The 26,888-nt window shown below is 38.3% G+C and overlaps 1 protein-coding gene across 5 annotated transcripts in view; it reads left to right on the top strand.

The window, feature by feature from the left end:
- Positions 1-2,020: 2,020 nt before the first annotated feature.
- DCLK2 (doublecortin like kinase 2) overlaps positions 2,021-26,888 on the top strand; it is a 90,460-nt gene continuing 65,592 nt past the window's right edge. For all 5 annotated transcript variants that reach the window (XR_009725073.1, XR_009725072.1, XM_061351000.1 and 2 more), the window contains exons 1-2: positions 2,021-3,096; positions 14,269-14,603. Coding sequence is in view for 3 of the 5 variants with exons in the window: in XM_061351000.1 (XP_061206984.1) it covers positions 2,682-3,096; positions 14,269-14,603 (750 nt within the window). In the remaining 2 variants the exon portion in view is untranslated. The remainder of the gene's footprint in view (positions 3,097-14,268; positions 14,604-26,888) is intronic.

Here is a 26,888-nt window from a genome sequence, read left to right as displayed (position 1 = left end):
CTGGTCAAAGGTGTGAGAATTCCCTTTTAGATTTGGCTTACTCTATGGGTTGTATAAAATTGCCTTCTCCCATTCTGTGTCTAGCTATAGAGTTCAGAAGTCAGAGCAAGTCCTGTACATGACCTATCCTCCCATCAGCAAAACAACTTGAAATTAATGAAGTGCCTACCCTAACACTGAATTCTCCAACCTAAATTTAGTCACAGACACAGATAGGATATTAAATTGATATATGTACATTACATGCTAGTCTGAGTGAGTCATGTACACATAGTTAAGAAAGGTGCTGTTGAGAGTAGGCAATAGCTGGCAGAGAGGTAAAAGGTGTGTTCAAAGAAGAAACTAAGTCTCCCTGAGCTTTTGTAGTCTGCTTCTGAGCAAATTGAAAAAGGTTAGTCCAAATAACCTCCAGCTGAGATTTAACCTAAGTAATGTGACTTATTTTGTAAATACTAGACATGCCTATGCAATTGGTAGCATTTGGAAAAAATACAACATCCCAGCTGAGACCAATCCACTCTGGAGCACAGTTACACAGGGTGAGTTTGAACTGTAATTTTGCCTATAAAAAGGATTAGAAACTACACATCAAAACCAGTCTAGAAATTTGTCCTCTACTGTTCTGTGGTGCCTATGTTATGGCAATATCTACATGTCTAATCTTAGTAGGTATATGCCCCAACTGTAACAGAACTCCCTTCTCATTCAGTTCCTTTTGTTGATTTTACCAAAAAGGAACCAATCCAGCTCCATGGGTTATCACTTCCTCTTGTTTGTGGAGGTTTCCAGGCATTGCAGAAGTTAGCACTTTAATAGAGTGAAATTCATTTATGTTTTCCATTTATTATCTTTAGGAACATAGTAGCTAGGTGTTTGATCTACTTTGTAACAAACCTAGTAATAATGGTGAGATAGTGCTTGACTTCATTAGTATTTCAAAATATAAAATGTGAAAATAATACACCAACAGAAAACGTGGCAAACTATTTTCAAAAACCATTGAAACACAAAGCTGAACATAGATAAATCTTAGTCAAATCTCTTTCCTTTCCCACTATATACAAATAGACAGAAAACATATCTCCTAAGCTTGTTGGAACATCTCTACTGAACAGAGTTCCGTCCTTGGTGTGAAAAGGACATTCATAAATCTTTTGTGTATGTGCCTCTCAGTTACTAATTTACTTTTCGTATGGAGAAGCTCCACCTGCAGCTGTTACACTTGCAATGCAGACGATCAACCTGCAGGCAGCCTCCTGTCAACCAGTCCAAGAGGTGTGGAGGATGGGTGAAGGGTCTTATGGGCTCAGGATAAAAGAGCAGAAATTGTGACCATCTGTAATAACACAACTGGAATCTCTCAGAATAAGAGACCTGACAAAAAAGTGAAAACATGCATCTAGTTGTAAATGCCTTTGACATTTATGTGCTCATTATGTCAAGAAAATATATTATGTAGTAGTTGCAAATAAGTTTGTAAAACTTTGAAAGTGCACCCATTTCAATACATGTCGTCCATTTCTACCAAAACTGAATAAGCTGAGTAATCTTGAGAGCATTGAGAAGCTACTTGGGAGGGCCATGAACGGTGGCTAAGGTACATTCAGGAGGTTAAGGATGTGGGAACCAGAGCTCTGTTTATTTGGTTCCTCAGAATAGGAAGGTCGGTAGCGTCCACCAGTGGAAAAGGGAAGGGACACGGACGCGTAGTGTTCTGTCCTGGGGGATGTATCTGGGGGAGAAGAAACGTTACGAAGGAAGAAAAGCTACAGAGGGCTACAGCGGGCTGCTCCACTATTGCGCCGGAGGGAGTGCGGGGTCAAAGGAACGGCCCCGTCAGAGCCGCCGCAAGGAGGACAGAGCTGCCCCCGCAGCACAGCCGCACCCCATTCCCTAGAGAGCCCCTTTCCCTCCCGCCAAGCGCCGCTCAGTGTCACCAGCGCGGCTCCCGCCCCGAGGCGGCTGGGGACGCCGGCGCCACCGAGCCCGCCTCGCGCCGAGATAGCACCGCCCCGCTCCTCCTCGCTCCCGCCCGGCTCTGGGGGCCGGCAGCAGCCGCGCCCGCCTCCCGCTCCACCGCCGCGGCTGGGCCGCAGCCCGCTACCAGAGTAGGGACCGCTGCCGCCGCTGTTGTCCCACCGAGGCGGGCGCTATTGGCGCCCTTGTCCGCAGACAACCGGGAGGTTGCGCCGCTCCCTGCGCTGACTGGTGGCGGGGTCCTGGTGCCCCTCCCCGCGCCTGCCGGGAGCTGGCGGAATAGGAGCTCCGTTCCCCGCTGCTTCTCCCCAGCGGGGCCAGCTGAGAAGAAGCTGACGCGGGAGAACCTGCCCGCACGGCGTCCTCCGCATTGTGCGAGCCTGCATAGGCACGACTGTGTGCTGCCCCGAGACTCCGGCCCTGGCATTGCATATAGCTGGGGGGCGGCGAGCGGAGACGTGAGGGATGCTTTTGTGCACGACTGCGGGCGAAGCAGCGGGTAACGGTAGAGCTAACGGCGCCTGGAGCTGTGATTGCGAGGCAGGTCGGGCGCTGCGGTCACCCGCAGCTCTCCCGGCGGGAGAGGCCGGGCGCGATGCCGAATTAGGCGACCGGAGGAGTCCTTGCGAGCGTAGGAGTAGGCTTACCAGCCCATAACCGGCCCGGGTCCCAGCGGAGCTGGGAGGGCGGTCGGGCAGCTCCCCATGGCGAGCAACCGCAGCATCGAGCTGGAGCACTTCGAGGAGCGGGACAAGAGGCAGCAGCGCGCAGGGCCGCGCCGCAGCGGCACCGGCTCCGGCGGCGGCGCGGGGCCGCGGGGCAACGGGTTGATCCCTAGCCCGGCGCACAGTGCCCACTGCAGCCTCTACCGAACGCGGACCCTGCAGGCGCTCAGCTCAGAGAAGAAGGCCCGGAAAGCTCGCTTCTACCGCAATGGGGACAGGTACTTCAAGGGCTTGGTGTATGCCATCTCCAACGACCGCTTCCGTTCCTTCGACGCCCTCCTTGCAGAGCTCACCCGGTCCCTGTCGGACAATGTGAACCTACCCCAAGGTGTCCGCACCATCTACACTATTGATGGCAGCAAGAAGCTCACCAGCCTGGATGAGCTTTTGGAAGGTGAGCCAGGGGAAAGCAGTGTGCAGGCTGTGGGTAGTTCTGCCCTGGCATGTCGAGGTCTGGGAAGAGATGGTGTGGGGCCTGCTGGTTGGGTTGCAGGTTCTCCTTGGACTGAGTTTTCCTTTCTACCCTGTTATAAGCCGAGAGAGGTTGCCTTGAAATCTGGCAGCCATGGAGCCTCTGAGGGCAGATGGTGCTAGTGCCTGTTGTGGCACATTAGGCTTCCTTTATCCCAGTGTGGACCATCCACTTCTCATCACCCAGACAAGTGCTCTCTGTATGTGTGTGGGTTGACTGTAATTGTAGTTACGCAGCAGGTGTAATTTAGAAGAACCACAGTAAAATTCTTAGCAACCTTTCAGTCATCACCATTTGTAAGAGAGGGAAATGTTGTAATTTAGTTTTTACAGTTATTATGTTGTTATTGATGTCTCATAATGGCTTAAACTTTAAGAGAGAAAGCCCCTGTGCTGTGAAAAAATTATTAACACTTATTAAACCAAACTGGTGTAAAGTGCTCTTTCAAGTGTGACCAGAGTCCATATCCATAGAGGGAATTATATAGCTCATCTGACTTCCAAAATAATTTTATAGAATCAAATGTTTTTCAGGACTGTTCCAAGTAACTTTTGATAATGCAACTTAGTTGCTAAGTTTATGTAGACCTTGCAAATCTGAGCAAAGCAGTGCTTGACTACATCTCTAAATGGGGCCAGAAGCACTTTTTCTTCCTGAATGAAACATGCTGCTTGGTTTCAGGGAATGATAATTACCGGAACAAAGAGCAGAATTCCCCCATATTCTCACATGATGTCTTCAATAAAGTTTAAGCTCAGCATTGCATGAATCAGCCTTTCAAATGTATTGGTTACATTGAGCACAATATGAGGTTCGTAATCAATTTGCACTTGATGCTTCTCCTCAGGTATCTAATGCATTAACCACAGCAGTCTTCCACCTGGTGACTGTATGCCAGGTGTAGCTGATTTGCATTAATGAAGTACCATTTGTAGGTCTTTTAATGCCTCCTTTGATTTGGAATATTCCCTTTTCAAAGCAATGCTGGATCACACCTGGAGAATTTGATGAGCAAGGGAACATGAAGTTCTCTTTATGTAATCCACCAGTAAAGGCACTGGAAGCTAGGGACCAGCCACTCCAAAATGTGGAAAGCACACTTTTAATGCCTCCTTTGATTTGGAATATTCCCTTTTCAAAGCAATGCTGGATCACACCTGGAGAATTTGATGAGCAAGGGAACATGAAGTTCTCTTTATGTAATCCACCAGTAAAGGCACTGGAAGCTAGGGACCAGCCACTCCAAAATGTGGAAAGCACACTTTATAGTGGCAACATAGTGCCTGAAGACCTCCCCCATCATGTGATCTACCATGAGGCTGTTCCACAGTCAAAACAGAGGAAAAGTGAAATGATTGATGCTGGTTCTGTGGTAATAAAATAAATGTGAAATCAACCAAAAACTTTCTCAAGCTTCAGTGATTAAGTTAGAGATAGCTAAAAAAAAGAAGAAAAAAGATGGAGTGGGGATATGGTAGGGAAAGTAGATGAAGAAAAAATTGCATAAACTAATAAATTGGGGTGACTTTTGAAATGCTGCAGAAAGAATGATCTTAAGCTTTTATGGCTTAAAACAAAACAAGGACAAAATGACTTGCTGGACAACAGTATAAATGCAGTGTATACTCTCACAACTCCATTTAAGTTAATAACTGAAAGCAAAAACTTACTTCCTGTCTCTTCAAATACTCATTGAAAGAGTGAACTTTGTCATTGCTTTTCACTGGAAGACTAAAACAAAATAAATGTCAGAACTGAAATGCCACTTCCATGCTTTCTCAGTAAAATAAAAAGGGGAAAAGAGAGTCTCAATTACTTAGTCATCTATTCATGACCAATACAACTCTTTGGGATCTTAAGAAAATCCTGTAGCATCATAATTGGATTAGTATGTTCTCCAATTAGCATGCTAAAAACTTTGCCAAAATAAGTCAATCACTGCACAAAGAAACGCAAGCATAATCAGGGATGGAAAGAAAGCAAACAAGTAGTGGATCCATCATTCTTTGAAATTATTTCAGCTTTTCTGCCAGCTGTTTTGTTAGAGAAGACCAGCTAGAAGATGATCTAGTTTGTTTTTATTTTCTTCATGTTCAGCACAGCAAGCTTGAATTTCTGCTCTAGAATAAAAACTTGAACATTGGTGATACCCTGAAGCTTGAACTGCAGTAGCACCAGAACTAATTATGAATGGTGTTTTTTATATTCCTTTTTAATTTTCAGAAAGGAAAATAAAATTCAAGTGCTACTATGCATGTCAGCTACTTGGATGAACACCAGACTGAACATGACTACTTGATGCAATACCTAGCCTGCTTGCATGTCATCAGTGTTGTTGAACTGGTACCCAACCTCACAGCATTTCAGGTTCAGTAGTGACTGATGGCTCTATGACGAGAGCAGGTGAGTGCTCAGCCACTCTTGCCAAGCCAGCAAGATTTGCATTAAACCTTCCTCAACAAGAGCCTGTGTGTGTAGCTCTTGGGCATTAGCATGCCTCAGTGGAGGGAAGCTCTTTAAGGCCTATTTTCCATTTATAAGGTTAATAACTGTCTAAGGTAGAAAAGCTGGCAGCATCAAATTCTGTATCATAGTAGTGCAAAGCAGCTGAATTGAGTTACTGATGAATGCTTTTGGGGGTTTGGCCATTTTTGCCAATCTGTTTTGCTGTTTATCATTTTAAGAGGATAATAGCTAATGCACAGACATACTGTAGATTTCAAATATTGCTGTTACAGGTTTAGTCAGTTAAAAATTAACAAAATTTGACCAGACCATGTTTATTATTCAGAAACTGACAAGCTCTTTTTTTAGCATATTGCTTTTCTTAAGTGGATATGACAGTCAAAAAAGCATGCTCTGCTGGACTTGCCTTAGGCAAATGTTGTTTGTATTTCCAGCCCCTGTAGATTAGGGAACATTATGCCTCATGAGTTTGACAGTTTTCATTGCTTTCTTAGAATGGGAGGAGTGAAGAATTTAATTGTCTGTTTGTGATCTTATTTGAGCAGATAGATCCAAGGAGGCGATAAGGGTTAGGAATAGTGTGGCTTTCTTTTAGTTTTCTTTCTTTCAACTTTATCATCAGACACTACACTGTTTTTTGCTTATGAAGAGGAGATTCCATGGATAACTTTGTATTTTCCTTTCAACAGTAATAATGGAATAATGGTTTCATCTTTATCCTCTACCAAAGTTTTTTTAATTGTTTGTCTAAATCCTTCAGTTTTCTTTAAAAATATTCGACACAATGGTAATAGTAGGAACACTTGTTTGCTACAGAGGTTTGTGTTTTACATTTGTCAGTCATGCTCTGTCTCGCTATCCTGTGCTTTCATTGTCTTGGTAGTGAAAGACATGGAGAGTCCTGGCTGTTCAGGTCTGCTGCAAAGTTTGGAGATTGTTGGATTTTGGAAGAGGAAACAAAGCATAGACTCTATTCCTGTCAAGAAAAGTTATGTTGGATTGGCATGTGAAAGGAAATTTTTCCCTAGGTAGGAAGTATTGCTAAGAGTCTTTGTTCTTTCTACTACAATGTTTAATTAACATAGTTCTTTATAAAATGTCAGTAGTTTTGTCTGCACAGTTATACTGACAATCAACAGGCACCAGTAGTGAAATCTTTGGGCTGGATGTAGGAAGGTTCTGAGCAGGGCAGTCAGTCCTTATGCATGGCTAAGACATGTACCACAGGAAAATACCTGCTTTAAAGAAATGGGCTCTGCCAAACTAACAGATTAAAAGAGTGCTTTTGAAATGAGGTGTTGAATAATCCAGATATTTTCTGCCTTAGATCATTGTTATTGTTACTGCATATTGCATTTTTAAACCTGCTTAAGTACCTGTGATTCTAGTAGATGCACACTGTATATTAGGTCAAAAATATATTTTCTCTTGTCAGGGCAAGCAGGTGGTAACACCAAGTAGACAGCTTGTATTTCTGCTTCTTCCAAAAGGTATGATTATCTTCCTGCGCTAAAGCCAAATGCTGTAATGCTTTAAAAAGGGGCAAATGTAGCACGTTTAACAAAGAAGAGTAAAAAGGAAGTACAAAAGAAGGATTTGAAAACAGTAAAAGCATATGCTTCCAAATATATGTTCGAGTCACTGTAGTTATGGAGTCCTGAAGCAATGGGGTGTTGATGTGAAATATAGATATAATTGTTAGTTGGCTTCTCATTCAATCAAAATAAAATAGTTCCACTGCTGTGTATTTCTTCATTTATGGGATGGGAGAAATGTAATTTACCTGAAAAGAGTTATTTACTTACTGTGGAGGACGCATGTCATATTACATGGGTTTAATAACCAGATGGCCTTAATTGTCTTCTAAAAGCTTTAACCCTGCCTGAGCTGGAGACTGGGACCAGATGGCCTCCAGAGGTTCTTTCCAACCTCAACTATTCTGTGATTCTGTGAAAGCATGGAGGAAACAATCTCTGAATGTCCTGACAAAATAAAGGCAAAAGAGAGCTAGGAGCAGATGACTATCTGCTAAAATCCTGGTTGTCATCCCAGGTTTTAAAAAGTGTATGGGGAACTTAAATGCTGTAGATGAGGGAAGATTGTGACTTATAAAGGGTTATTGGAGGTGATACGAAAGTGAAGGAATTGTAAAAAACTAACAAGGAAATTCTGTCAAAGAAAGGAAGGAAACAGAGACCTAAATAACTTAATTTTTCATGAAAAAGGTCATTTTATTTTTATCAGTCTTTTTATACATACCGTAAATACAGTGTTCTGGAAATGTGCTTGCCTTTGTGTTACACAACACAAAAGGGATACTTTCCTGTAATTTTTAAAGTTAGAAGGTTAGTAGCCCTAATAACTACTGTGCTTTACTGAATAAGCAGCTTTTGTCACCCTTGAAACTAGTGAGCTCCACCAAAAGAAGCTGAGGAACATGAGATAGATTGATGAAATGTACCTGGAAACTTGTCCTGTCCTATGTGCTTCACAGGGAACACACATTAAAAAAAAAAATGGAGACTAATGGCTTTCTTTCAGTGGGGATGTTTTTACCTGTGTCACCTATATCATTCTCAGTTATGTAGTGTATCATTTAAAATAATTATGCTTTATGAGACTCTCAGAAGGTAGTAGTTAATGCTTGTTAACACCTTGCAAAAAAAACAAGCCATAAAACCTTGTCCAGAGACTTTTGTTTCAAATATCCTGACTCAGGATTTTTGAGTGTTGTACGCATAATTTCTTCCTTACGTTATGTACTGTATGTCTTATCAACAGTTGGTTTAACCTAATGCTAAGGAAAATTAAGTATCTAGAAGTCTTTCTTTAGTCGTCTCTCTTTTTAAGGATGGAAAGTCTGAATGCTTCTAGGCTATTTGTTAAATGTCTGGCAGTGGGCTTCAGCTCACAAAACCTGTGAAAAACCCCAAGTTGTCAAGGAGCTGTGTTTCCTTAAAATTGCACATAGTTGCAAGTGATGTACACTTGTGATACAAAAGATAAAGATGCATCCTTCTTTTTCACTACCTAAAATGGCATGGCTGAATTTTGGAGAGTTCACGTACACCCTACTCTTTTGATACCTGCATTTTCTTGAAAAGTGAAGTAGGCCCATCTCTGGTGAATAAGTATTGAAGAAATAGGTGGCAAAATAAAACTTCTGTAGATGAGTTTTTACATAAGGAAACCAGTATTTAGGCCATTGATGGTCCATGGCTATTAGTCCGTTTGACCAACATAGTCTTGTTTTCTCTTTTATCCATTCTGTGTTCGTCATCTGTGTTTTTCTGTTGTGAGGCAACGGTGAGTATTACGTTTAGACATAGCTGCCTGAAACTGGAATCCTACAGTGTGCTTAAACCGTATACACACAGCACACACAGGTCCTTGCTTCGTGTGGTTATTAATGCAGTACAAGTAAATTATTTAGAGGCAGGTAATGTTTCCTTGATAATAGGCATTGTTTTGTGTCTTCTAGTTGTTTTTCTAATGCTAATAAGACAGAGAGAATCAGAAGTAAACTACTTCATTTCTTGATTATATTGTGACCCAAAATATCAGCAGATGTTACTCTTTTAAAGTGAACATATGTCCCATTTCAGGAACTTTTGGTGGTAGCAGGATTTCTTGGAAGAACTGACATTTCTAGATTGCTCTGGGTACTGTCATGAAGCGTTGGATGGATGGCACATATGGTCTATTGAAATTATAATGCCAACTTAAAAGGAGGTTTCAGACTTCTGCCAAAACTGCTCTGCAGCCTGGTTAAGCTTTCTGCCATAGAATAGTTTGGCTGGGTTCAGAGTCCCAGCTGTAACCTGCACCTGTAATTCTTGCATTCTTTTCTGCATTTAAAGAAAAAGAAGAAAGTGTTGCTTAATAGATCTTTCTACTTCATTAGTCTATAGTTTGCTTCTTTACCTGCAAGTCTCAATGTAATATCAGTGACTAATTTCACACACTGGTCTAAAAGCTAGGGAGCTGGTTCATGTTAACGCTAATGTTGTAAGCTAGAGACATGATATTTATTTCCAGTAATGTAACTGCTGTGACTATGTGCCAGCTAAGGCTGGTATGCATTAGCTTTAGCCTTTCAAGACTATAAATGAAAAGTGGGACTTCAAAGCATAAAAATGACCATATAGAAGTCAGTGATGTAAATATTTGAAGTATTGTTTATGCCTGTTTCTGGAGTTGTGTCAACTTTCTAGGGCTGGTAGGTGTATAAATGACAAAAAAAAAAAAAAAGCTACACCCTGATCAAAATACCACTGAAGTTGTAGAAAATATTTTCTTACTGATTGAGATGATAGATACTTAGGTTAGACATATGAAAAATCACATTTAAGGCACTTTGTGAAACAGCCAAACATATTTATGTATGTGATTTAAACTGTAAAATTATCTGTTACTTTGTTAACACTGTTTGAAATCAATTCATAAATACTGGTTTTCTGATAGAGTGTGGAATTTATCAGAAGTGTGTATTTATATATGAATTAATCCCAAACAGATTTAAAATCCTGTCATACATTAAAACTGTAAGCAAATATTGTATATAACATTACACTTTCAATTTACTTATAAAATATAAAAGAGAGATAATACTCTTAGAAATGACTGTTTCTTTGAAACAGACATATAAAGATGCATTTTTTTACTTGAAAAGATGGCTAAAATAAGAATTTAAACAATAGCATAGTGTTCAAAAAATTAATGATTGCTCATCAAGGGGTTGTGTTTTCTTAGGTATGCTTTTTTTGAATATACTGTTCTGTAGGAAAGCTTTCTGTAATTAACTTTATATGTGTGATTTAGTTTACCTTTGTCTTTTTTTTGTTCCTCAAATACTTGCTTCTGTTGAATAATTATTCTTATACCCCTATTAAACCAAACAAATAAATTCTTAACTCTTTCCTAGAAAATTATTCTTTATGCAGGGAGCAGCAATTGGTTTCCTAATCATATTCTGCTTCTAGGAGGTTTTTTGGTACTTTGTACAGTTCTGAATAGAACTTAGAATCCGTGGGTGATCCTGGATGTGGTGAAATCATTAGCAGTTTGAGTAGTGATTTCAATAGAATAAAAACATCAATCTTTATCCTTTAAGTCATGAACCAAGCAAGTCACTTGGTGCATGTGTTTTCTCACAGTCCTTGCTCTAAAGCTGCCATATGTGCCTACCTTGCAGGTGTAGCAGTAAAATCTGTTTTCCTTGTAAAGCCTGTGTTACTAAATTTATTCTGTATGACTGGTATAAGAAAGCAGGCATGGAATTTAACTTACTAAATCTGTAGTATGCTACAGATGTCCAGTAAGGACATTAATTAGTCATTCCTGTATCTGCTAATTATAGGAAATTTTACAATCAACAGGGGAAGTTCAGGTTAGATATAAGGAAGAAGGTCTTTACTGTGAGGGTGGTGAGGCACTGGAACAGGTTGCCCAAAGTGGTAAACGCTCCATCCCTGGTAGTGTTCAAGGACAGGTTGGACAGAGCCTTGGGTGACACGGTTTAGTGTGAGGCATCCCTGTTTATGGCAGGGGTGTTGAAACTAAATGATATTAAGGTCCTTTCCAACTCAAACCATTCTGTGATACTTTTTTTTTTTCCCCCCCTGTTAGCACAGTTTGTGCTTCAACTTAAGACTTGGCTAAATGCAGTTGAATCAATTTGAAATTCATTCTTTTAAGGTATTACATTGGTTTAAGTTGAAAGCACTTCCTTTTTTGTTTGTTTGGTTTGGTTTTTTTTTTTTTTTTTTTTTTTTTGTTTATCAGGAGGTGAAGATTTTTGCTTAAAGGAAAAGAACTAATAAGTAGTATGTAGTAAACAGGTATTGCAACCTATTCAGATAATCAAGAATTACTTTATTCATGCAAGGGAACTAGTAGAAGGCAGAGAGTTTCACACTGTTTTAAAGAAATAAATATCCTTTTGGATCAATACTTCTTCATAGTAGCTAATATGGGCTATGTTTTAGAGTTGTGCTGGAAAACAAAGTTGATAACACAGAAATGTTTTAGTTACTGCTGAGCAGTGTTTACACTGTGTCAAGGCCCTTTCTGCTTCTCATATTGCCCTGCCAGTGAGTAGGTTGAGGGTGCACAAGGAGTTGGGAGGGGACACAGCCAGAACAGCTGACCCCAACTGACTCAAGGAATATTCCAAACCATATGATGTCATGTTCAGCATATAAAGCTCGGAGAAGAAGTAAGGGAGAGGAGGTTTGGAGTGATGGTATTTGTCTTCCCAAGCCACTGTTAGGTGTGATGGAGCCCTGCTTTCCTGGAGATGGCTGAACACCTGCTTGCCTGTAGGAAGTTGTGAATGAATTTTTTGTTTTGCTTTGCTTGCCTGCACAGCTTTTGTGTTAGCTGTTAAATCTGTTTTTATCTCAACCCATGAGTTTTCTCACTTTTACCCCCCCTGATTTTTCTCACCCACATCCAACCGGGGGAGCTGAGTGAGCAGCTGCACGGTGCTTAGTTGCTGGCTGGGTTTAAACCATTCTGCATCACACAGTAGTGTAGTTGTAGAGGGAAAATAATAAAATGATCAGCAGTTACGTTAGTAAGTCTATTGGTATGAATTAGTACTACCAGCTTCTTTGAGATGCTTCTTATTCAGCAGCTTTGTGTGTAGAGATAGCTTCATGGCTAAAAAAAATATTTGGAAAATAAGCATAGTCCTTTGAATCTGGTATTATAGGATGTAAAGGGGGAAGCCTTTGCTTCTGTTGCAGCTGAGCAGTTCAGAAGGGGCTTTTTGAGGTCGTCTTGTCTTGTTTAAAGCAGGTTAAATCAGATTGATTGAAGACTTGTTGCAACTTACCATGTAGTTCTGGGGGCAGTGTAAGCTTCTAGGTCACCACAGTTCTGAGGCCATGTGGCATTTTTGCATTTTTTTTTTTCCCCTATCTGCAGAATAGTGCTGGTGTGCATGCAGCTGTGTAGAAATCGCATTCAAGGAGTTTATGGCCTAAAACCAACTCATTTTAGTTTGCTTGTGTTTGGGGGAAAAAAGAGGAGTCTTGTTTTATCTGTACTGGTTTCCGTTTTGTCTATGAATGTGAGGAGGAGTGAGGGGGATGAATGAAGAGGAAGAATACATGCAAGGCTGTGGCATCCGTAAACCTTTACACCAAATTGTTTCTCTGTACCTCAGACTGTACATTGTCTTTCAGTTCACAGTAATTCTTGAGGGGTTTGAAAGTAGTTTACTATCTTGATTTTAGAAACAGCTATACAACTTCTAAGCTAGATCAGCTCTCAAAACTAGAGTTCAGAAAGTAAAAGTATTGTTTAAAAGTTTTCTAGTGTCTATCTAAAAATGAGTATGAATTTTGTAACTTTTGCAGTACTGTCTAATAGATCTATGTGTGCTCTTTATTCTTCTTGCTGTGTACATAGGAGGTGAGTTTGGTTTGTTCCACCAGTGACCTTGAGCATGTAGCTTTAACGTTAGAGCAGGCTAGGCTTTTTAAGGTAAAGGTAGCTATTCCGCCTGGAGGAATGGTGTTTTCTGTCAGTTTGGAATGATTCTTTTTCATCCTTATGGCAATACTCTGCCCCTTTGAGAAATCTTTGGATGTCATATGTGAGATCCCAAGGATATGTGTTACAGAAATAACCAAGACTTTTTCATGGTTTGCATCTTGAGTATAGCTGTCAGACATTAAAAGAGTTGTGGTAATCAACAAACAACAGTTTGAAAACTGTTCTTATAAGGAGAAAAGAAAAAAAGCCAGTTAGTTTGCAGCCTTGCATTGTGTCAACAAATGGAGAAAAGTAACAAATTCCTTAGGTCTGCATCATGACTGGTGCTGCTTTAAATAATTTGATGTAAAAACGTGTATTACTAGTCTGTGGTAACTTTTTTTGTCCTCTCACCTCCCTTTTATGACTTCAGGAGATAACAGTAGTGCAGGCTTTGAGTTAGGAAGGAAATTAAAATGGAGAAGTGTAAATATCATTTTATATTCCTGTCTCCTCAAAGTCTCATTTGTAGCCTCAACAGGTGTTTCTTGGTCTTAAAAATGTTGAAATGAATAAATTTCAACAGTGTATTCTTGGTAGAGAGGCAATAACTCTGGTAAATTAATGTGTCCTTCAGGGTAATCATCTTGAGATGCTTGAATTTACTTTGTTAAAGCTTGCTCCTTCAAAATAACTCATAATTAAGCACAGGTATGTGTGTACACATCTTGAAGTATATACTTGAGGAATACGTAGGGAAGGGTCTGGGTATTTGCTGTAAGAGAACGCTCTTAATGTCATGTATTGTGAGCCCACTTGCAAAGTAACTCTGCAGTCAGAATTTATCATCCAAAGGAAATGGAAATATCTCCAACCCCCACATTACCCTCTATGTTTGTTGTTGTTGTTGTTGTTGTTGTTTTCTTAATTTCTTAACCAGAGGTCTTTTGAAACCTGTTAAAACCACTCTGAGAGTATTGTTTGATTGGAAAGCTGGGATAATTTACAGTCCTCCATTTAAAATGGCCTGCAGTTGAAATACAGGAAAATCACTCATGAAAAAGTTTATTTATTTTAATTTCTTTTTAACTGGCAAATAATATCTGCAAACCCCCTGAAATTATGAAAATGTCGTCTTCTTTTCAGGTGAAAGTTATGTATGTGCATCCAATGAACCATATCGCAAGGTTGATTACACCAAGAACGTCAATCCAAACTGGTGCGTGAACGTAAGGACTGGGTCCACTCGATCCTTGACATCTTTGTCCTTCACAAAGAGTGAAGTGAAGGAGAGTAAAGATTTCATTAAACCCAAACTAGTGACTGTTATTAGGAGTGGAGTAAAACCACGGAAGGCTGTGAGAATTCTGCTGAATAAGAAGACTGCTCACTCCTTTGAACAGGTCCTGACTGACATCACAGAAGCCATTAAGTTAGATTCAGGTGTAGTCAAGAGACTTTGTACACTGGATGGAAAACAGGTATGCGAATAAATTGTTGTGACCATCTAATAATTATGAGTTAATCTAAGCTTGTTATCACAACTTGAATTATTTTCACTGTGTATGCTTTAACCTGCTTCTGAATAAGGATAGTTAACAAATGGCAACTTTGAAAATTTGTATTAAAATATTAATAGCTAAAAGCAACAAAATTTTATATAATGCAAAAGACCTTAAACACTTTACATTTCAAGTAAAAACAAAAAAAATTAAAACTATCTTTTTCATATAGTAACTCTGCTGCATAGCTACTAAAGTGTCTGTTGATTAAATAATGCAGTTTATTTTAAAGCAAATGTCTTAAAATACATCTCTGTTTTCAGAAGCAGAGTCATATTTTCAGATTACGTAGTGCTGAGTGGTATAAGAAAAATACTGTTGCCTCCTTCCATTTCATTTCCACAGGTTGCTATTTAAGTAGCAAAAGGACAGAAATGTCATTCTGGAAGTAGTAACTGACATGATCTAAGGCCAAGAATTTTATGTGAAATGGATAATTCTGGAGGGGTGGTCATCTTTGCAACTTGTTTTTGCTTTTATTTTTACCAATGCAAAAACCTGCTGCCAGGATTAATGACAACAGGTCTTTATTCTCACTCAGAAATACAAAGGAGTGGCCCACAGAATGTTCTTCTGTACCAGGTTAAAGTGTTAGGAATGTTTGCTGTTGATCAATCAGGTTAAGGACTCAGCTGTTCATGGAAGAGGACTTTGATACTTGATACTTTTATTTGACACCAGTATGGAACTTTGATAGCATTGCAACTTTAGTAATACAGAGCAACACAAGCCGTGAAGTAGATCACATTCAGTGTCAGGTATTTAGACTGTTATATTGTTGACTAAATATTAGGATCCTTATTCATTTAACAGGTATTTTTTCACACCTGTATACTTGTATATTTGCATAAGCTACTTGTAAAAATTTCAACTGTACTGAAACAGATGTGGGAATTTTAATTGTCAGGCTTTGTATAATGATTATAATCCTACGAACTACTTAAAAAGCACCTCCTTGTGTTGAAAGTTGCAAGAGATGCACTGCAGAGTAAGTGCACTTACACAGATTGCCTCGATAGGAGGTCTGTCTCCCTGGTTGTGTTCTGTGTGCTGTGGATACTCTTTTTGTAATTAAGTACTTGAAAAGAGCTTTTGTTCTTTGGCATTAAATATAGTGAGGCAAATGCATCACTAAGACTCTTGTTTTTCAGTATTTGGTGGCACTGTAATGTGCTCTTTAGCTCTTCTAATAGGTTTGATTTTTAATGAGACTTGTTAATGTGATTATTTTTTTCTTTTTCTTTTGTTTTTTTTTTTTTTTTGAGAGAATCCTTTCTAGGAATGTCTGAAATGTAATTTAGTCATGTTTAATTTCATTCATAATAAAATAGCTTTGAGGATATTTATTATACAGTAGTCTTTTCTGCCCATGAAGTCTTTTCTTACTTTCATAGATAAAATGATTTTAATCTTCTTAAGCAAGTAGATAGAGACAGGAAAGTAAACTGCAAAAACTAGGATTTTCATTGCAGATTCAGCTCTTCTATTTCATTGTTAATACAGGACACTCACTGGTCTGGGTTGGTGTGGGAGATGCAGTAGTGTATCAGGGACCAATAAAGTTAATTAACAGTAAATCTCACATGTTTTGCTTACATATCAATGTCACCACATTTGTCACTGCGGTGGATGATGTCTGTCTTTAGTCCACAGTGAGGATGGCTGATCATTAGTAATGCTCCAAAATAAGTGTAACATTTCTAATTGCTGCAGTATCCCCCCCTCTCCTTCTGTGGCAAAAGCAATAATGAAATTTGGACTGCAAATGTGCATGTTTCAGCATTAGTAATGCATAAATATGGACACTTCACTTCCATTTGGAAGAAGGGCCTCTTGGCTTTTCCATAGACTTTGGGAAGGGGCCTCTGCTTGCACAACCATAGTGGAATTGTGGTTCATGTGATCATGGGATATAGTGTCCCAGATGGAACCTATGGCTTTAAACACCCTGATAATAAAAGCCTCCTTCTGCTTATCTATGAAGATAGAGACTTCTGGGGAAAGTCTTTTTAAAAAGGGAGATTTTTGTTTGCTTGTTTGTCTGTTTGTTTGTTATTTTTCCCAAAGTGAAGGGCTGACCCCAGTGTGAGGCAATAGGGATTTATTTTTTTTTAATTTGCTCATTCCTGGTACATGTAGAGGTTGGTGCCCAAAGGCTTTTTGGGGTTTGGCAAATAGAGTTGCTTTGCTGCCAGTTACCAGTTGGTGGAAATTTCTAAGCCTATTTTCTCTAATGTAGTAATTGCTTATTCTTCTAGATCTGCTAGGAAGGCAGATCTTTTATGTTCATTGTACTGTTGGCACAGCTTGAAAGGCAACCATTAAAAAAAAGGCATTTTGTAGATGGCTACGTTCCTATAAATGTAGCTCTTGTGTTTCTCAGGCTTTTGTGGGTTTTGGTGTGTTTTGTTATTTTTTTTTCTTTTATTTTTCCTGCTCCTTTATATTTTTATCTCTGAGGAAATAGATATTTTTTTGCCTTTTTCTTTTTTTTTTTTTTCCTCAGTGAGTAGGTTTAGGTTGTATTTTCTGTTTAATACAGAATTGATGCTGAAATTCAGGTTTTTAAAATATACATGTATAAAATTTGACTCCTTTTGTTACAGAATGTGTTGGTTTGTTTACGTGGGATGACTTTGTTTTCCAATAGAATTTTTTAACATGTAGTTAGAAATGATCATGAAAGAGTAGTGTAACAGACAAGTTGTCTTCAGAATAGTTTTTATTTACATCATTAGTCCTGACTGTAGCAAATCTTGATTATAGTAACACAGAGAATAACATCCATGTTGGTTATTTTCCTTGATTATTGTGTATGAAAACAGACAATTATGTGGTTTAATTTAACATTGTTACATTTTAATTGTAGCATTGTAGCATTTTAATTGTACCATTTTAACCATTTAACTGTAACATTGTGTCTTTTGTAACATATACAAGTTTCTGGTTTGTCTTCAGTTTCAATATAGGATACTGTAATTTAGCATATTAGTGCTTTGTAACCTCTAGTACAGAGTTTTCTTAACTACATTGATGCAAGGCTGACTTTTCAATTTTAAACTGTTGAACAACCAAATTTTTTTTTGTCTCCCAAGACTTTTGTGATGGTTTCTATGTGAAGAAAAATACTCCTATAAAAATAACTAGTCTTTAACTTTGCAGTGCAGGCTTCTGCTATTCCGGTCTTTGTCCCTCTGACATTGAGGTTTGCCTAATAGATTTGTTTGACCAAAGTGTTTCCCTTCCTTGGCTGCAGTTTTCCTGGAGTCTGCCACTGTCCTACTGTGACGCAAGGACAGTCAGACTGAAACTTCTCCAGTTGGGAAGTTAACCCTTTGTTATCTCTGAAGAGAATAGAGAGTTCTGTCTTGCTAAATAAACTTCAAGCTTCAGTCACTGTGAAGTGTAGGGTAGCAGTTTAATGACAAATTACCTGCACCAATTGTTTAAAAGAGTATATATAATACATGGGTATGTGTTGGGGGGGATTTCCTGTGAGAAACTCACAAAAAGACACTCAGAACTCTGAAATATGTATTATTTGACATAAAAAAGAAAAAGAAATCTTCACCCCAGGAAGAAAGTAACTTTTTAAGCTTGTAACTGTGTTGCAGTTTCATGGATTAGTACCCATAACAGGATTGAAAAGGTGAATGAGCCACCTTTTCTATACTCCATTCCCCAAACAGTGAGAACATACCACAAATAAGCCTTATTTTAAAGGTATCTTTTGGTGGGCCATGGGTGTGTTGGTGACTGTCTCTGAAACCAAAAGCTCCCTGGTTTTCTGTTAATGAAGTTTTGCATAAGGTGCTCATTAAGAGTAAATGGGTTACTGAAGAAAACAGATACTACATTTGGAAGTATTCATCAGGCTCATGCTCTCTGATGGATTTTGTAATTGTTTTGTAATGAAAGTACTAAGTAGACCAACCAGAGCTGTTAACACACCCATTAACACAACCAAAACAAGGGCTAAGGAGGAGAGATCTCATTTATTAGTAGAACCAGTACTCCCCATATTATTGTTTCAATTCTTTTGGCACAAAGGCTTCTGTCGTTCAGATCTGAGTATCTTCGTTAATACAGTATTTTTACTAGAATCTTAATCTCAGTGAGAGCTGACTATTTATTACCGAGGCAAGTTTTGGAACATAATAATTTTGGTTTTCTTAGTTTTCCAGTTTTGTATGCAAAGTCATAATTGGATGGGGTGGGGTTTTCTCAAGCAGTTGTACTGTAATTAACTGAGTAATTTTAATAACTATTTACCTTTAGTTCAGTTATCTCCTACCTAATGCCAAGACTACTTGGTTTTCAACTGTATTTTATTTATCGGCAGTACACTTTTTTAATTAAGGAACTAGGCACTAGGAGTTTGGTGTATCTTTGTGTGTGTGTGTCATTTAATTGTACGGCTACATCACTGTCTGATATCTCATTGCAGGCTGAGAAACAACTGTAATAGAAACTTGCTTCCATGTTATCAGGCATTATGTGTGGTTGAAAGCCATTGAAACCAAAAGAAGCCTTTATCTTATGTGTCAGGCCCTAATGTAATATGTAAATAGAAAGCTCCAATTTTTTTGCAGTTCTAGTTCTGCTGGAATTTAGAACAGCACTTTAAGCTGAAGTACTGTGTTAGCCTGTAAGTATGGGGGGCGGGGGAGGGGGAATACTTAAGCCTATAAATTCCACAGAACCTAAAAGGACATATATTGTTATAGAGGAATGTCAGTGACAGCTGCAAAGAGAGTGATTCTCTGCATTGCTGATCCCACAGAAGTTTGACATTTGTGGGCAAGGAATCTTTCCTCACCCAGGTTCAAGACTTAGAATGCCAATGATAGTCCCTGTATTCATCTTAACACTAATGATAGTCCCTACATTCATCTTAAAGGCTGAGGATCAGAAGAGCTAGAGTCAACTTTTGGAAAGCAATTTTAAAATTGTCATGCAAACTGCAGCAGACTACTTGGTAATTTAACACTATGGATATGATTGACAGTGTTAACTACTGGAAGAGTAGGTGTGTTGGATAGAACGGTGTTTCATAAGTTGTGGTTGATGTCTGCAAGAAAAAGCACCTTAATCTGCTTATCATAATTACATATAATTTTGTCTGCTGGGGGAGGGGAATCACTGTGGTCTTTATATTGTTGTATCATTGACTTAAGCATCAGCAGAGGGTGTGCAACATTGTATGAGAGAATGGGACTGGGAGCATTACTTCTGAGACCTCTTGATGTAGCAGTGGATAGCACTGATACTACTGCAATGTACAAGTTGAACCAGTAAAATATATTGATGGAGACGCAACCAGCAGTATTATTTAGATAATCTTTAAAAGAGAGAAAATATAACTTCTGAGAGGCACCTTCCAAGACGGTAGGAGCTAAGTGGCCCGGGAAAGTAAATCAGAAAAGATACCCACAGTACAGAGGAGGAAAATAAAAGCTCGTGTTTCTTATTTGCTGGATAGATACGAGACAAAACCAGCATGGAAGAGATAAAGATTACTTTCCAAGGCATAGGGAAAACCATAAAAATTGTATAGAGGAGTTCTGAACAGTCTAATTGTCTTATAGTTGATTTTCATTGGGTGAGGTGAGTGTCCCTAAGGTTGAGCTAAATAAACTTTAAGACTGATGGGGGGAAAACTGAGGAAGTGAATCACTTGCTTGTGTTTAGCTGGATCTTTTCCCCCTTTTATAAGTAAATATGTGTCAATGGAACACCTCTATTATGTGGAAGTCGAAAAAATCCACATTATTTGGTACAGCCATATTTATGTGTACTGGCTGGAAGGGCTCTAACGTAGCACATGTCTGTTCAGGGAATCTGCTGGTTTGGGCTGATCTCAGAGCACAAAATGCTACAACATGGTGTGGGATTTTAGAATGGTTGGTGCTTGTTTGGTAGGGTCTTTTTTGTTTTGGTTTGGTTTTTTTTAACAATAAAGAGTTATGAAACAATGACTCAACAACGGGAAGAAAACAATAAACAATAGTGGCTATTTCCTTGTGTCTAATGTAAGCTTTTTTACTGTCTTTTCACATTAGTCAGCTACAGAAGCATGATCTACTAAAAAATGCACTAGTTTCTGGATGCATGTTTGGAATACTGTTATTCAGAATAATTATTAATGATTTGCTGCCAAACTGGAATTTTATATTGAGTTGGGGTTAATGACTCTGTGTCCATACTAGTTACTATAAATGACCTGGGAGACAGAATGGAGGATAAGTTAAGTAAATACAACAAACACTGAAAGGGTGAACTACAGGAATCCCAGACAACAAAAAGATAGAATAAGCTTGACAAACTGCAGAAGTATCTTAGGGTAAAGCAGAGTGAGTAATCTTAGACTCACTAGTTTGTAAGAATGCAGATAGAAAATGACAAGTAGTTCTGGTTGAAGTGGCAAAGGATCACAGCTGAAGATGAATTAATGGTGTGAATGGTTGTGCATAGGAGAGGAAAGACAACATGTACAAAATTTATGGTCAATCACCTTGTTTCTGATGTACATGTCAGGTGATCATTCTGCTCTGGCTCACTCAGTTTAGTGATGGCAGAAAGAGATAGCTTTATTACAGAAACCCCAGAGAAGAATAAAAATGACTAAGAAAACGTGTTGTGTGAAGAAATACTGAAGGAAATGGGATCGCTTAGACTAGAGAAAGATCATCATTCCAGGGGGATGAATAAAACCGAAACAAAAACCTGGCAACAAAGAAAAGTAATTCTATGTCTTCCCTGTGTATAGGAAAAGAAATAGTAGGCTTAAAGTTAATCAGATCCAGTAGAACTCAGTGGTAAATAGTCACTGTAAAATTAAGATTAATGAAGAGTTGATTTTTGCTGGAGCAGATAAATGGAGTCTAACAGTCTCTGAGGTTTCTGAAAATTCTTTTGTTTGTTTTTGAATGGTTTTGGTATGTAAGGGCTATCTAGAGCTGTGGAAATGCTGTTGAGCTAGAGATAAAATAACAAATCTGAATACCAGTCCTATTAAAATGTGAATGTACACACCTGCATCCCACAGAGAATTCATGCAGCAAGGTTTACAGTTAGAGCAAGTTTTATCCAATGCTAGCAAACCTTATAATTTTGATATGAAATGTGATTTAGGGCAAGTTGGGCTTGTACTAGAGGCTAAAATTGTTTTGGAGAACAACCATGGAGAGCTGTCCATGTGGGATAGAAATCTTGCAAGCCTAAGGAAAACAAAGGAATTAAAGCAGCCCTAATCTTGAGGGAGTCTGCATGGCAGGAAATTAATTCATCCAGGGATACCACTATGTGATATTTTTGTTCAGACTCTCAATTGGTATGCTCAGAACTGGAAGCTGTGATTATTTATTGTTAGAAGAAAGGGGAAAATAGTGTACTCAAATAGAAGAGATAATTTTGGCCTCCATTCATGGACATAAAAATATTCCCATCTTTAGTTATTTATGGAAGGAAGTGTTATCTGGAACTTAACTGCAATTAACTGTGCCCTGTCATAGATGCAGAGATCTGAAAAATACCCTAAGTATAAAAATACAAGTATCTTTTTGCAGCTACATATCTTTTAATGGAGCATTTTCTAAAGGATTTTCATTATATGTGGTGGTGCAAAGGCTGCAGGCAGCTAATGTGTGGTTTAGGATTTACCCTAGAAAGTATTAGCAATTTTATCATAATTTTCAGAGGATCATATTACCAGTCCAATTACCATTTTGAGGAAAAACGAAAAGGTAACAAAATTGTGATGATTAAGTTGCCTCAGGAAAAGTATTAAAAAAGAAACAGAACCTTTAACATCTAGTGAGTCGTCTCAGAAGAGTGTCTTAAATTGGAAGTGAATAATAATGGCAAAGAAGCTGTTCAGCTTTGCTGCATATGCAAAAGTAAAGGTCATGCCATGTGAAATAGTAGTGGAAAACCTGGCTTTCCGGAACAAAGGTCTTCAGAATTTGGCGGAGGAGAGCAAGCGTTGTGTATTATTCTTACTTTCTGGAGATAAATAGTCCAAAATAGGTTACAAATAAAATAGAAAAGGTGTATCTTTTTCCTCCCCACAGTGATACATAGTTCTAGCTTTAGGGAAGTGGTGCAAAGTTACCCAGAATGTAATGGCTAAGGTCCACTGGGTGTGAATTTAACCTTTTTCAGTGAGGTAGGTTTAGAATGTACTTAGTAATAATCACTGCCATCACACTAGCAGGTTGGTGAAGCAGGATGTTAAAAGAACAGACTACTTCTATAAGTGAACATAAAATCAGACCCTGGTGCGAAGTCAGCACTTTTAAATTAGAGCATGGCAACTGAAAACAAAAGTGCTGATATTTTAGCTAAAAGCGAACATGTGTGTCCTGTTAAAAGTGTCATCCAACTCGCTGGAGTCTTTGCGGATCTGTAGAAAGGATAAATCCTACTGGCTTTTCAGTTTTAGTCTGTACACACCAAGAGCTGACAGCACTTAATAAAAATGACATGCTGCACAGTGTGGGAAACAATCACTGCAAAAAATAGGTGTCACCAGTGGTAACATTGTATCTTTGTTGATGTATGATTACAGTAATTTTAGTGCTCGGTTACAAAAATGGTGTGTGTAGCTCTTGGAATAAAAGAGCGGTATGCTGTCATTGTCTGCCATCTGCCATGCTAAAGATTGAATCACATGACTTGGAAACTAAACCTTGGGAATTTGTTGTGTCCCGCAGAGCCTTGCCATTAACAGATAATTAGTCTGGTAAAAATCTTTTGCATTCATTCTGCAGCTGTCATATGCCAGATTAGGATTTGTGTCACAGGCTTCTCATTACTTTGAGATCTTGCAAAATTTTTTTCACCATAATTAAATTACCCTATGTTAGTTCAGTAAACAGTTCCTGCATTATCACATTTAAACATGCAAACTTTTTCTTAAGAAGCCTGTTACACCTTACAGTGTAAAGCTGTTTACCAACCGCGTATGAAAGGGTTTCAAGGTTGAATTTTCCCCATTCCTGTTCACAACACAGTCTGTTGGCAGATTTTATAGTTTTAAGATTTGTCTTTCAGGTTGTCAGGTTGATGGATTGGTTATAGTAGCTGCTTCTTAGTTGGCTGTAATCAGATTGTCACTGCCTATTAAGTCTACTGAATCAAAAATACTGAAATCTTAAAATATGAACTTTTTGTCTAGGTCTGTACCAGTTATTAAGAAAAATGGCATTCTCTTCCATAATAAATTAATGGCAGGAAACATGAAACAGTTTGACAGAGAGAAGAAAGGAAATACTCAGCTTTAATGTTTAAAATATTGCTAGCTGATTAATTTGCAATGAACCTTTAAACACAGTAGTCTGAAGACTCTGAAGGGAAAGTAGCAATACAAACCAACTTTTAAAAGCAAAGAGCTTGCCAGTACTTAAATGGGACAATGACCATGTTTGTGGCTTGAAGTTTATAAGCTTTGAAAAGGAAGGGCTGTTGCTCAGTGTTTTCTCTGTAGGTAGTGAAAGTCAGTGGTTTTGTAGCACTCCTCTTGTTTACAAAGTCAATAATAATTATGTTGTGCAAATACATAATCGATGCCATGTTCTTAAATATTTATTTTGTTCATATTTATTTGGTATTTCATTTGTTGATACATGGCACAGCGTATTTCTGCGATCATGGTAAGCTTTTTGAAGAAACTGAAATATTTTAGAAGAAAGCAGAGAGAACAGAGCATAACTTGTGAACTAAATGTCAAGTTAGATTTTGGGGCTAGTAGATTTGGTGCTTCTTGGCTTTGACCTTTTTACTTCTAACTTTCAAGTCAACTAATATTTAGCTAAGGAATGACAGTCTGAAAAAAGTTTTGGAAAATAGGCTGGCTAGTTAAGAAAAATAAAGATGGTGAGTACCTGACAGCTGGAATCCTCTTTCTAGTTGCTTTCTGAAGGTGCCATTTTCTTGTATGTGGAAAACTTGCAGTTTCTCTTTTAAAGAGATCAAGGGTCTGGTTGATTTAAATATACCTAAAATTGAACAAGGGAGATTCAAGCCTAGAGAAATGTGGAACTGGATCCTAACTAAGGAGTTATTTGCCTTAATCTCCCTTTATTTCAAAAGGAATCCAATAATAAAGACACTTAGGATAAACCTATGGAGTTGTACAGGCTTGTTATTTTTTTCCTATCTCCTCAAATAGTTGACTTTAGGAAAATGTAATTATGATACTTACATACAAATAACATTTTTTCTTTCCATTTATAAGTCATAAAATATACAAAATTAAGAACAGTATTATAGCAAGTGGGGGAGTTAACTGTTTCACAGTACTTACAAACTGCAGACACTTGGCTGGCATTTCCAAAGTAACTATAATGGCTTGCTCTCATATTTTGGCAATAGTCAGTGAGAGGTGAAAGCTTCTATTCCCTGAACTTCTTTTTTTGAATGTTATCTACTGTCACAGTAACTCTATCTTACATATATATATCTTAGTATACAGGAGATACAACATAAATGCTGGTATTAGGGGTGTTCATTGGTCATAATATTGTGTAACTTCCTACTTTTTTGCCAAAATCAGCATGAAGTGCAGATTAGATGGATGAAGATTTTTATACCTTTTTGTTTTTTTTTTTTAATTTGGAAGTTTTTCATCTTAATTTAACACCTATTTAACAAAGTATGATTGACGTTACACATATATTAATGGAAATAAAAGACTTGTCCGAAACTTTGTTCCAATACAAATCAAAAGATATGAATAGAAAATTATTGGAAGCACTGAGACATTAGGTACCTCCAAAAATTATTAGGAGTTTAGCACCTTTCTGCATCTTATCAGTCTTTCAAGAAGTCGCTGCCCCAGTACTTAGTAAGAATAAAGATTTATATGGAATTTTTAGAGGTAAACGCTAGTATAAGTTATCACATATGGTGGGAGGGTCTGTCTGAAAATTCACTCTGATTGCTGTTTAAGAAAAAAGCACCTCTATTTTTAAAGCTATTTCAATATGATTAGCCAAATGAAGTCTATAAAACCAGGTCTTAACACTTAAACTTTTCAATCACTGATGACCTAATTTAATGAATGTAGTCTTCTAGTGAGAGCAAGTAGACAGCAGTGTAGTTTATAAGCTCAGTGTTCAGCTGTATCTCCATACGAGGTCAGGGAAAAACAGTTTGAAATTGTGTTGGACATCTGAACTATTAGGGTTGGGGGGATGGATTCGTTCTTTACTCCCATACTCATTGCAGAAGTAAAGGATGGATGCACAGCTCTTTGGACTTTTATTGAGCTACCACTGGTTATAGAGAGAAAACAGCCAGAGCACATGGCCATCCAGCTACATTCCTTTGTTCGCTCTAGTTCTTCTTAATCCTCCTTAAGCTAATGCATTATTTGGGTAAGCATTGCTAAGTCAAGATATGCAGAACTACTTCACTGCTTGCATATTAGTGTCAAAAAACTCTGCAGGGATTTTTATCAACTCTGAACCCAGCAGGCATCCAGAGTAAAGAGGGACTTCAATTCTATTAATAGCTAGACCTCCAAGGTTTCTACTAATGCTCACCCTGTGGTGATCCTTATATCACATCCTAGACCTTCTTTCCTCATCTCCTGGGAGGTAGATGCAAGCTTGGTAGTGCCTAAAATGCTTATCTGAAATTGAAAACTTCACTTTATCTATCTTACTTAAATAATGATTATTAACTCAGTAATAACAGCAGCTTTCATTGTATTAACCTTGTCACCAGGGTCTTGACTTGATGGCTGAAAGTGAAGGGCATCATTTGTTTATCAAAAGCCTCCTGAAGAGAGGAAACAGGATAGTCCATGATACTGTCCTATGGAGAATGTTGCTGTCATCTAAAAGAATTTTCTACTTGCTCTTCCAGTTGTGAAAGATAAATTATAATAAAAAAAATTAGTTAACTGATAAGCTAAGCAAAATGAGATGCATACCAGCTCTGGTATGCATCAAAACAATCAAGTGTTTGGACACAAATGATCAAATGATCAATATACAGTAAGTTATGTTTTCTGAATAATGGAAAAACTGTGAGATTAAGGCTTTGGATATTTCTGCTAAATATGACTCCCTAGTGTTTTACTGCTCTCAAGTTTGTAGTGTATGTCTGAGATGATTTCCAATTCTTTCCATGTGATTTATGTTTCATTTTTTTAAACCCTTCATCTGTAGCTAAGTTTATTGGTGAAATTCCTTCATG

The sequence above is a fragment of the Neopsephotus bourkii genome, unplaced genomic scaffold, assembly GCF_033783945.1.
Source record: "Neopsephotus bourkii isolate Nb327-2 ecotype Australia unplaced genomic scaffold, CSIRO-AGI_Nbou_v1 NB_547, whole genome shotgun sequence".
Classification (NCBI taxonomy): Eukaryota; Metazoa; Chordata; class Aves; order Psittaciformes; family Psittacidae; genus Neopsephotus; species Neopsephotus bourkii.
The sequence above is the reverse complement of the archived record's forward strand: the minus strand, read 5'-3'. Positions and strand labels throughout refer to the sequence as shown.